This window comes from Diospyros lotus, chromosome 11 (assembly GCF_014633365.1).
Source record: "Diospyros lotus cultivar Yz01 chromosome 11, ASM1463336v1, whole genome shotgun sequence".
NCBI lineage: Eukaryota > Viridiplantae > Streptophyta > Magnoliopsida > Ericales > Ebenaceae > Diospyros > Diospyros lotus.
In genome coordinates, this window is record NC_068348.1 from 30467752 (window position 1) to 30480335 (window position 12584).

At 37.6% G+C, this 12584-nt stretch overlaps 2 protein-coding genes across 2 annotated transcripts; both read left to right on the top strand.

Annotated features, from left to right (window-relative positions):
• Nucleotides 1–1706: 1706 nt before the first annotated feature.
• LOC127812643 (protein DUF642 L-GALACTONO-1,4-LACTONE-RESPONSIVE GENE 2-like) lies at nucleotides 1707–4193 on the top strand. Its single transcript, XM_052353130.1, has 3 exons — nucleotides 1707–1857; nucleotides 2730–3227; nucleotides 3471–4193. Exons 1-3 carry the CDS (start codon nucleotides 1782–1784, stop codon nucleotides 4007–4009), a joined length of 1113 nt encoding a protein of 370 aa, XP_052209090.1. The 5' UTR covers nucleotides 1707–1781; the 3' UTR covers nucleotides 4010–4193.
• A 650-nt stretch (nucleotides 4194–4843) lies between these two features.
• On the top strand, nucleotides 4844–8550 carry LOC127812644 (GTP-binding nuclear protein Ran1B-like). Its single transcript, XM_052353131.1, has 8 exons — nucleotides 4844–5010; nucleotides 5133–5202; nucleotides 6148–6204; nucleotides 6324–6441; nucleotides 7245–7334; nucleotides 7428–7607; nucleotides 7720–7797; nucleotides 8022–8550. Exons 1-8 carry the CDS (start codon nucleotides 5008–5010, stop codon nucleotides 8089–8091), a joined length of 666 nt encoding a protein of 221 aa, XP_052209091.1. The 5' UTR covers nucleotides 4844–5007; the 3' UTR covers nucleotides 8092–8550.
• Nucleotides 8551–12584: the final 4034 nt, after the last annotated feature.

The window sequence follows — 12584 nt, forward strand, 5'->3', positions numbered from 1 at the left end:
GTAAATTTAAAGAATTTTTTTGTAAGAAATAACAAAATAAGATAAGTTGAGATTCGGATTAGTAAATCGTGGATTTAATTCTTTGTCTTATAAAGTGAGATAAAGTTTTCACCTAAGATTTATCTTTTCTTATGAAATCGAAGACACAAACAACAGGAACCATGTAAGGATGGTAATCTCAAAATATAATGATGATGAATAAAAAAAATAATTACATATTTTAACCTTATAAAATAAATTTATTTCACGGGTGTTTGTGTGATAAAGTGTATTGAATATACAGAATATTTGGGTCCTTAGGACTCCAAATTTGGTAAGTATGAGCACTGATTCCTAGCCTTTTAATGGTCTCATCACCATTTAGTTCTTATTTGATAAGGACAAGAGGACCAGGCAGGAAACAAGGAGAGCTCAACTATATATAATTAGGAAGATAAAATGGTTTGCCTTTAGATTTAGAACCTCCGGAGGTACTGCAAATGGTTCACTACTCAGAATTTAGAATATCTTAATAGTTTGATTTTGTCTTCGACATAAATACATAATTAATTGTGTCTAGTCAAGAAGTCAAGTCGGCAAGTTCATGAACTTTGACCCGCGATAAACTTATTTGCTCATTTAAAATCGTGGAGTAGACAGACCGTGAATTTTAAATAAGATGAGATATGTCAAGGTTGAAGGCTAACTCTATTAGAGGGGTCTTTTGAGTTTTTCATGTCATAAAAAAAAAAAATGGTTGCCTTCAATTTTGACTTTTTATTAATTTTTTTATTTTCATATAATTTAATAAAATAAATTACATTATGAGTCTCTAAATTTTATAATTTGAAATAAATTAGTTAGTGCCTTTAATTTTAGTCACTATAATGACTAGTTTATTATAGAACAGATTAATCATGTAATATATTTTGATTTAATAATTGCATTGTTATTTTCGCTACCATTTTGTATGGAAAATGATATACATTTTTTATTTTTGTGTTTCGTCAAATAAACTCTTTATACTAAAGCATAAGTAATGTTAATCCATCTATCATGAATTATGATTAGGTAGAAAATATAAAAATGCTTCTAAATTTTATTATTTTAATCGTGTCACCCTTACCCTTAACTTACGCTTGGACCCATTTTGTCCTTTAATTATTTAATTTTACAACAATTAGATATTCTTAAGTTCAATCATGCAATATGTGTAGTCACGTAAATAAAAAAATATCTAATTATTACAAAATTATATCGTTGAGGGGCATAATGCGTTAAAGTCTGAATTAGAAGTATCACACGATCAAAATAATAAAATTTATGGGCATTTTTCCTAATTTAATCCTGAAAATAAATTTTGACAGTATTTATGAATTTTATCATGTTGTTTTTATATTTGCTTAGATATTATGAATGTTTTTATTTCTAAAAATGTTAGGGGTATTTCGGTCATAGAACGCGTTTTAAGGCGAAATGACAAAAATACCCAAAAGGAACAAAACCTTCAATCCAGCCTTGCCGCGGCCTGGGGACTGGGGGAGTGAGGCCCACGTGACGCCGCACAGCTCTTTGTCCCAACCGAAGGTATAATAAAATTCGCGATGGCCGAACCCAAACGTGGCCTTACGCAGCGCCACGTGACGGTGAGGTCACTAGTGGCAGTCCCGTTATTTCACCGGAATCTGAGGGCACTCTCGGAGCCCGGCATGCATTTAAGCCAGCCTGCAACCGCCTTCTCCTTTCAATCACAAATCTCTCCCTCTCTCACGCACACACTTGTCTGAATCGGAGATTCGAAAATGCGAGCTCTCAGCCGCAGCTTAGTGGCGCTTCTTCTCTGCGCCACCTTCCGCGCCGCCTTATGCTTCATCGACGGTAAGTTTTGGCGCTCACCGGCGGCGAGGTGTAGTCAGATTTTCCAGTCGCCGGCGGTGGATGTCATTGACCCCTCTCTCTCTCTCTCTCTCTCTCTCGGATCTTTTAGCAATATATATGCTGCTGAATGACGCGTTAAATGACCGGTTTACCCCGATTCTGCGGTCTAATTTTCTTTGATATGCCCAGGCTTGATGCTTTGTGTGTTATGTAAGGTGATTATTGAGCCAAGCCAACTGTCCCAGTACAAAGTGATCAATGTCCGTCTCTTTTACAAGAGCCTAATTAAACCGCACCGCTGCGTTCATTCCAACCCATAAAAACATCATTCTTCTGTTGTCTAAGTTGTTTATACGATCAACAACCTCAGAGTCAGATTAATTAATTCACGTTTTCACACACTCAGTCGTGTTTAAACTTCATCTAGCCAGTAAACACAGTCCTGTTTATAGTTTGTGCACTTGTGTATTCTTCGTGGATATGTTTAGATTCAATACAGGAGTCTGTTAAATGATCCATTTGTATGGATCCTACGAGCATTTTGAGCAACTGAGTCATAATTAATGCGTAGAAGAAGAGGATAAGTTAATGGAAACCAAAGGGCAATGATGTTTTTTGGAAACCAAAATAGTAAAAAGTTGACTATAAATAGCTGGAGAGACTCACATGGGTAGAGTATAACATAACTAATGAGATGTCGTCTTCGAAAAGCGAATGGTGGCGGTGTCAGGGCTGCTGTAAGGCCTGCAATGGCATCTGATCAATCTTCTCATTGGGCAGGCTTTGCATTGGCCTTGGCGTTGGCCTGTCCCCGGCCCTGACACACAGCAGCAGAATCACATGGTAATCCCAAATCTTCCTCTGATTTGCAGGACTCTTGCCGAACGGCAACTTCGAGCACAGCCCAAAGCCCTCGGACATGAAGGGAACAGTGGTCATCAACTACAAAGCCATCCCGTCTTGGGAGATCTCCGGCTTCGTGGAGTACATCAAGGCCGGGCAGAAGCAAGGCGACATGCTGCTGGTGGTGCCGGAGGGGGCCTTTGCCGTGCGGCTGGGCAACGAGGCCTCCATCAAGCAGCGGGTCAAGGTCACCCCGGGAATGCACTACTCGCTCACCTTCTCCGCCGCCCGCACCTGCGCCCAGGAGGAGCGCCTCAACGTCTCCGTCGCCCCCGACTCCGGCGTGCTCCCGGTGCAGACGCTCTACAGCAGCAACGGCTGGGACTCCTACGCCTGGGCCTTCAGAGCCGTGTTTGACGTGGCGGAGATCGTGATTCACAATCCCGGGGTCGAGGAGGACCCCGCCTGTGGCCCTCTCATCGACTCCGTCGCCATTAAAGCTCTCTATCCTCCCAGACCTACCAGCAGTGAGTTTCCCAATACCCATGATTTCTGTTCATCTTTGAGTTATCAGGCATCGGTCGCGGCAGATTCCTACAATACAAAACAAAACAAAACAAAAAACCGATCTTTCATCCAGCAATCATTTATTGCGTGAAAATTGAACCTTTATTAGGTTCAGTTGAATAATTCCGTTACCAAATTACTCAAATTAACCGAACAGTTTCCATTAACGTTGACTGAGGGGTCGCTCTCTTAAACATTTGCAGAGAACGTCCTTAAGAACGGCGACTTCGAAGAGGGGCCATACATATTCCCCAACACCTCATGGGGCGTCCTGGTTCCACCCAACATAGAGGACGACAATTCCCCCCTCCCCGCCTGGATGGTCGAGTCCCTGAAAGCCGTCAAGTACATCGACGCCGCCCACTTCTCCGTCCCCCAGGGCCGGCGCGCCGTCGAGCTGGTCGCCGGAAAAGAGAGCGCCATCGCCCAGGTCGCCCGCACCATCCCCGGCAAGACCTACGACCTCTTCTTCGCCGTGGGCGACGCCAACAACGCCTGCGCCGGCTCCATGGTAGTCGAGGCCTTCGCCGGGAAAGCCACCCTCAAAGTGCCCTACGAGTCCAAGGGGAAAGGCGGGTACAAGCGGGCTGTCCTCCGATTCGTGGCTGTTTCCCCCAGAACCCGAATTATGTTCTATAGCACGTTCTATACCATGAGAAGCGATGATTTCTCCTCCCTTTGTGGGCCTGTTCTTGATGATGTGAAGCTGCTCAGTGTCCGGAAACCCCTCAAGAAGATGTGAAAGCCAGCCTAACCAGTGTTATATATTGATCCACCACTACCAGCTCCAAGTTTGAAGTTTTTTAGTCCTTTGATGGTTAATCATATAGTAAGAACTGAAATATAGTTTTGTTGTATGTGTTATCTTCTGCATCTTTTAATCATAAAGATAGGTTTTATACTAAGCCATCCCTGGGATGGTATCATATTGTGCATCCTAATTTGTTGATGTGTCATAGTGTTGATTTATCAAGCTATAATCCATTCAAAACTCTAAAACAACACCCTTTAAAATTAAAATCAAACCCTTAATTTCTCACTAATGGTAATGAGCAAATTGTCTATCCCGTGGAGAACAAAAGATATGGTCAAACGAGAAAGTCTTAGATCGAATGTGAACATCATCAAATCAAAAGGATTAAAACATATATATAGAGTTTTTTTTTTTTTATATATCTTAATGTTTTAGTCCATTTTAAGTCTATTATTATGGATCATTAGTTTTTGACTCTTGTATTTTTTGGGTATGTCCAATATATTTGTACAGTTTCTTTGATCTATACATATTTTCTTACCGATAAAAAAAAAAAAGTAGAAATTTAGAAGTTTTGTTGTGGAGATAAGTCAAAAATGAAAAATAGGATTATTTTAAATCAATCATAATTATTCTAACGAAAACCCTTTTTTTCTTTATGCCAAAACAAAAATTAAATCACAGAGGTTTTGGGCTCCTAATTTTACATTTACATAGCAAAGCGTTCATAAGCCCAAGCCCAAGCCCGGGCAGTGAGTCCAATCATGGGAATGTTCTGATGAATCTGATCGGACGGTGGATAGGGTCGCGTCAGCTTAAAGCTACTGAAGCGACCTTCTGAAACGCCATTTCCTTTATTTAGGTTTCGATTTCGAATCAGAAAGCGAAAGCAAAGCCCTACCTACCTACCGACGCGGTAGAATTCTCTCAATTCCTCAAACCCTTGCCTTCTCCGTGACCTCCCAATTGAGGCGAAGCCCTAAACCATGGTGAATTCTCCATTCTCCTCTCTCCTCTTCCCTTCTCGTCGACGGCCCCTCATTCCGCCGCTCTTTCTTCCGGTGAAATGGATGTTTATTGTGCTAATTTGGGCTTGCTATGTGCTCTGCAGGCTTTACCGAGCCAGCAAACTGTCGATTATCCCAACTTCAAGCTTGTGATTGTTGGCGACGGCGGGACAGGTAATAAAACTTTCTTGTTTTTTACAATCGGCTTCGTCCGTCCGGTTGCCAAGAAAGAATTTTAATTTTTATGATTCGTCATTGTTAGCAGAAGTTCGAGTTTTGGAGCGTTTTTAGATGTTTCATTGTGTTTGCGAATTGGAATTAGGTTAATGCTTAGTTTGGTTGTTCGATCTGTCATAGGGAATGGAAATGGTAACCAAAAAACGAAATCTTTTGATTTGTAGTCTTTTAATAAGCCAACCAAACAAATAAACAAATTTAGTTCCGATTCCTTTTTTCCTCGTCCTCTTGCCTTCTTACTTTACCCTCCGCAAATACAAGATCCAAACACAGTGCGGTTGTAAAATTTTCGATCATTACTACTTTTTTTTTTCTGGTTGCTCCATAAAATTTAAACTTATTGAAGATTAACACTTTTATGTCCGTTGGTTTATTCTTTTAATATCTGGGGTGTTGATGTCTGTTTTTAGTTTCTTTCACTTTAAAGTTCGAGTATTCTTATCATTTTTTTAAGCTAATATTATTCATAAAAGTGTTGTTAAACTTGATTGGCTATTCCACTTGTTAAACTATTATTGCTGCATTGGTTATGTGGATAAAACCACTGGTTAAACTCGCTCCTCTTTTAAATAAGAAGGGCTAGTTGAACCCGCAGTTCTTTTAAAAGCAGTAAGGAAATGCTGGTTGAACCAGTGGTAATTTAAAAAAAAAAAATAGCAAAATAATGCTGGTTCAACCAGCTGTTAATTAATTTGGTTTGGGTAAAAAAACGTATTCTTACTCAAGAACTATAGTTCTTTTGCAGAAGGTTCTAGAAACAACATTTGGTTATTATTGATTTAGATTCGATGTTAACTTTGCTGATTTTTGTGATTTTTATGGTTCTGGATCTAGCTGCAATGAAATTACTTTTGGCTGAAATCATTTGTTTGTCCGATATAGGAAAAACAACATTTGTGAAAAGACATCTTACTGGTGAATTTGAGAAGAAATATGAGCGTAAGTCTGCAGCAGAAAGGGCCTTCTTTTTCCTTTCACTGTATATTATGTCAGTTTATGTTATCTACATCTATGTTTATGGGACCTATTACATCACCTTTTCATCTAATTGTGAGCAGCAACCATTGGTGTGGAAGTTCACCCTCTGGATTTCTTCACCAACTGTGGGAAAATTCGGTTTTATTGCTGGGACACTGCTGGGCAGGAGAAATTCGGTGGCCTTAGAGATGGATACTAGTAAGGAAATCTATTTATTTTGTTTGTTTAAATTAGCCAAAATTTAATTTTTCTGCTCATTTTCTTCATTATATAATAGCTTTATAGGGGATTTGGCCATAGATAGAATGAAGATCGCAATTATATTTTCTTTAAACGTATTTGCTAGAATGAGGTTATGTGAGTTAAAAAAAGGTGAAACAGCTGGACATATTTTTGATAGAGGCATAGAAATGAATGGACAAAGGAGACATTTAGGGTTAGCAAATTATTTAATGTGATTTCTTAAATTAAAGAAGATACCTAATGAGTGGAGAAAGATCACTCCATTGCTCATTTACAAAAATAAATGAGATGGCCAAAGTTGTAAAATTTATAGAGGGATCAACCAAATGAGGCATGCTATGTAACTTGGAGAGATGGTGATTGAGCAAAATTCAACACGAAAAACAAAACTCTCTGAAAAAATGATTTGGTTTTATTTTTGATAGGTTAACTATTAAGGCTTTCTATTTATTAAGTTGTCTAATAGAAAAATGGAAGGATTTTTACATGTGGTATTTATAGATATAAAAAAGTCCATGATAGAGTCTGTAATTCAAAGTTTTCTGTCTGCTAGATCAACAATTAAAGTGCATGATAGGCTTGGAAAAGAGGTTTGAGGAAAAAAAAGAATTGTCTTTAGTAATTTGAAGTTAATTTTGATGCATGGTATATATGGATATTATGGTTGAAAATTGTAGTAGTGTAGATTAACTTTTTTGGATAAATTTTAACATTTGAGCCTCATAAATTGTTGTGCTGAAAATTTTTATTATGTGCAGTATCCATGGGCAATGTGCCATCATCATGTTTGACGTGACTGCCCGATTAACATATAAGAATGTTCCAACATGGCATCGGGACCTTTGCAGGTAATCCAGATATCCTAATTCTTTATACTGTGATTAGGTTAGAGTGACTGTTGCAACATATTGATAAAGTCGTTTTAATGTTGTCAATGTAAGGGTGTGCGAGAACATTCCTATTGTACTTTGTGGAAACAAGGTTGATGTAAAGAATAGGCAAGTGAAGGCAAAGCAAGTTACTTTCCATCGCAAAAAGAATTTGCAATACTACGAGATTTCAGCGAAGAGCAATTACAACTTTGAGAAGCCTTTTCTTTACCTCGCTAGAAAGCTTGCAGGGTAAATGCCAATAACCATAAAGATGGTCTCTCTTACCAATATCCTTAAAAGTAGTTTCTCTTAGCTATATGATTGTTTCAGGCATTCCATTATCAAATCTTTTTGGTTGTAGGGATCCGAACTTGCATTTTGTGGAGTCTCCTGCCCTTGCACCTCCGGAAGTGCACATTGACTTGGCTGCACAACAACAGTAAGTTCTTTAACAATTTTGGGAAGCAAATGCTTGTGATGTCTTTTGGCAGAATTTGCATCATAACCTGGAATTGTGAAGCTTCAAAGGAAGCTATCACTTAGCCTGGTTTTTCCTTTCCGTCCCATATTTTCCTTCTCGTGCATGCATACATGTTATGTTTTTACTGCTATTTGCTTTCTGATCGTGCACTGTATGCGTATGATGGTTGGTGTTTAATGCAGGCACGAGGCTGAGCTTGCTGCTGCTGCAAGTCAACCGCTTCCGGATGACGATGATGACACCTTTGAGTAGATCCCCTTGAGTTCTCCTGGGTCGTGACTGATTCCCTCCCTTTGGAGAATGCATTGGTGCCAGAATTTTCTATCAGGATTTTGGGTTTTCTTAGTGGGGTTTTTGAATGATATTTTGTGAATCATGGAACTTATATTTGATTATGTATTTGTTTGTGGGATGATGTGGAACTGCCCTTGAGACAAACATATAGCATGTCAAAATTTTGGGACCTGTTTGGGGGAGAGTGAAAAGGTCCGTAAGCTTTAATTAACTGGATGTGGATGTTGAACAGCCCTTTGCCTTTGGGCGAAGTTGGTGTGACAATTTTTTTTAGTTCAAAATGGGCTTAGAACTTATTTTGCTTTGTAGCAGAATGCCCTTTGGACGTTCAGGTTTAATACTTGAGGTGAGGTGACATTTGAGATGATAAGTGTCATTTTAAGTATTAAGGCTAAATATATATATTAATTTTCTGTATGTTTTTTTATTTAGATATTTGAATTTTTTGTTATTTTAAAAATAATTTTAAATTAATTATATTTTTAATTTTTTATATTATTTTAATTACACTCTTTAATTTATTATGTGTAATTGATTAAAAATTATAATTGTAAATTAAAATTAAAAATAAGTTCAGGTGCAATTGACTTTAGAGTCTAAACAAAAAAAATATGTAACTATTGAGATTAAAATATACATTTAGTTAAGGGGCCATGGCTGCAAAGATAAACGACTTCTTTATCATTTACTTTTTTTTAAACACAATTTTATAATTGTACTTATAAAAATTTTGATTAAAAAAATTGTATAAAATATTTATTTAAAGTATTCTTTTAATATGCTAGTTTGTCTTTTTTTAATCACACTTCTCATATCTACTACACAAGAATATATATATATAATATTTTAACGCACCCTGGTTACTTTTTATTATTAATTAATGGTGCCACTCAAAAGCACGTACAGTTTAGGCACAGAGCTGAATGGCTGAAACAACTTTAAAATCACTTTCATGCCACATCAAGTACAACAATTCTAATTTCACAAAGTAACCACCTCAATCAATGGTGGGACCCCAAATAGCTAGCTAGTTAGGTATACACCCCCCAAAGCCATAGTTCCTAAGCTAATCTCTGCCTTTTAACACTAAATCTATATTACAAACCATGTCTCAAGCACCAGTCCCACAAAACTGGTCTAGATGGATTTCCCAATTTGAGCAGGAATCCATCCCGTGGCTAGACTTTGCAGCAAGCAATGGAGAGGATGCCGTTGATAGCTCTGCATTGTTCTCTTCCTTTATAGGGGTCAGCATGGTGGTAAAATGTCCGTCCGCAATTTGTCTGTCGGTATAGAAATCATTAGCCTGCTTGATGCCTGCCTCATTCACATGCACACCCTTCAATTTTTCATCTCATTTACATGCACCTGAAATATACGAGAAATTCTTGGTTGGTTAGACTCAAGAGATTGTAAACTAAGCCGAGCGCCTCAAAAAAAAGTACTTGTTTTTTATACTTCTTGCAAACTCACCTCTAACCATAGTTAACATAGCACCCAAATTTTGCAACTATGGTGATGTGTCAATTTTTTATTAGGTTAGTCTATAATCTCTCGGTAAATTAAGTCTATAAACCAAAAATTTATCGAAATATTCCTCTTAAATGGAGAGAGCAGTTTCAGTCCATGGTCTTCTTTACTCTCCTCCTCAGCTTTCAATGAATCGAGGATGGGTAATCTCAAACTTGGAATAGATCAGGGCTTTGTCTTTGGAGAAAATTCCTGGATTACACCGCACAAAACAAAAGAAATTTGCCCCCATATGAATTGGAGGAGCAGGAGCTGAAGCTCCACCAACAAAAGATATATATATATATATATATAAGAAAATCCATTTGAAGCTCTCAAACAAAAACTTGTCAAATCAAAATTTGTTTGCTAGCGATGAGAACCTGTAGCCACTACCATTTAGGTGTATGTACGTTAGGTAAAGGCACTGGGCATGCCATAGCCCACAAACCACACATACTAAATAAGCACAGTGTAAACTCGCCCCAAACTCAAGAACAACAATTACTTAGTGCCCACGTGCAAATGATGATTATTTGCAATGTTGTCAAACTGAGTTTTGTTTCCAAAAAAACAAGGTGCAGCATGGTTACCATTCCCGTTCACTACCTCTCTACAATATGTTTCACTTAAAGTTATTTATAATGTTCTCAATTGTGTTTCTGCTAATGGTGGAGATCTTAAGTTGGGAACCAACAACTCTTTAACTTCAAAAATAAAAATGTCATCCTAACTACTGATTAAATTGGTTTTTCACAACATATGGGAGCATTAGTACACCATTAAGTGCTTGCTAATCCCCCACTCTCCGAGCCGAAGTATTAGTGCACCAGTAAACTCCAGTATTTTTGTTTGTATAGAATGAGAAAGTTACTAACTTATCCAGAAATGACCATAACAAGGAATGGTATGATATAACAGATGTTAGACAGACCTTGTTTCTCGCATGGACCCACATATGTCCAAATCCTAGAAAATGTGGTGAATTAAAAGCAGCCTCCACTTGGGATTTCTGCAGACTTGTATATCTGAAAAGAATCATGAAAAGAACGGCATAATCTTCTCATCCAGAATGAGGCCCCAGTGAAATCTAGAACACATTGGATAAATATAGAAAACAGAAAAAAAAAATCAGCCGATAGAAATGGAAGCGGAAAAAGAAAATAAATATTCATGTCATAATAGCTATACTAGATGAAAAGAAACTAATGCAAACAAATGTTGCGTTCTCTTACCAAGTACAATCACCTCCCATTTCAGTAAGCAGAAGGTAGTCACGAATTTCACATGCTTCAATATATTCCTGCACAAACTTTTTTTTTCCCCTACTTTTACACTGATATTTCTATGCCACGTCCAGCTTTTATAGTCGATATAGGCACCCTAATGATACCATTCTTACAAATCACCACCTATAAATGGTTCTTCTTGAAGGTAGCGAAGATAAAGATCCATCTCACTTGGAAAAAACATTCGTGAACTTATATATTCAGAAATATGGAAGAAATGATATAACAGAATGTTTCTATTGGACTCAAAACATGCTGAACAGGACCCCACTTCCAAAGATGGGGAAACATTACATGCCTAGAAACCAATCAGGGCATACTGCAGAAATACATACATCCATGCTTATGCATAAGAAATAAATACGGCCATGCAAATTCATGTCTAAACAGTACTACTGCAAAGTAATGGATCACACTTATACGGGAGAAAATTCATCAACTAAATATAATGACACCTACATGTGGATGATTGCATCTAAAATAATCCACTAAAGAAATTACTTTTCAATCAATACAAATGCTATCTTGCAAATTGATGGAGCAATTTATGAACTGGCTTTCCTCCCTTGGCTAAAAAAGGCAATCAAACATCTCATCTCAGCAGAAACTCCATGCCTTAGTCTGGAGTCAATAGCATATGAATTAGGGATTTGCCTCTACTCCTTGGTTTTACCAAATCTCTAAATTGCTTTTCAAAAGCATCCATACACAAAGAAAGAAATAGTAGGAGATTCCTATTGTGAAATGCAACATTCTCAAGAATTTGACCATCTAATATGGATTCATTACAAGTCGAAGCTGAATCTGTATTTAAGTCTGGACTATACTTTCAGCCATAATGATTATATATTTCCCAACAGACCAAGAATATTTACTTAAAAATACCCATGTCAATTTACTAAAAAGCTAAAAATTAAAATGGTTTGTGCAATTGCATCAAAGGTAAAAGCCTCGAAAAGCCTATAGTACCTCCCTCTTCCATCTTCAAAGCTTAGTTCAATAAATAGATAAATAAAGTACAACATATTATCTATTTCTGATAAGATGGTTTGGACATGTGAGAAGACGACAAATAAGTGTACCTGTAAGGCGAGGATGAAATGGAGGAAGTTTGTAGCAAAAGAGTCGGAAGTCCAAAGAAAACTTGGAAGGAAGCCCTTGAACATAACATAGGATATAATTCTCTTATAGAAGATATGGCCATAGACATAAATGACTTAAGAGTAGATCTAAAGTTTGCATATCGACCCCACTTAACAGGATTGAGGTTTGTGTTGTTGTTCCTAGTAATATGAATGTTTTTGAAATATAAGAACAACCACTGTGAGTTGTTACAGACCAGCATCCTCCTTGCAGTGGCGTTAGGCTTCATTCTTACCCTCCCTAGACCCTATAACAGGGTATTGTCAATTAAGCATGTAATGCAAAATTTCATGTTAAGCTAACTCTTACAGAACAGGCAAAAAGACTACAAAAGACCTATAGAAATCTCCATTCAAAAGGAATAAATAATGAAGACAGGAAAATGAGTCTTTTAGTTTCCTTTTTGACAATGATCATCCATCACTGGATTCAGAGACTACGGCAAAAGGAGTCTTTTAGTTCCAATTGTTAGGTAGGGCTGCAATAATGTCAAAAGTAGGGTCACTGCTC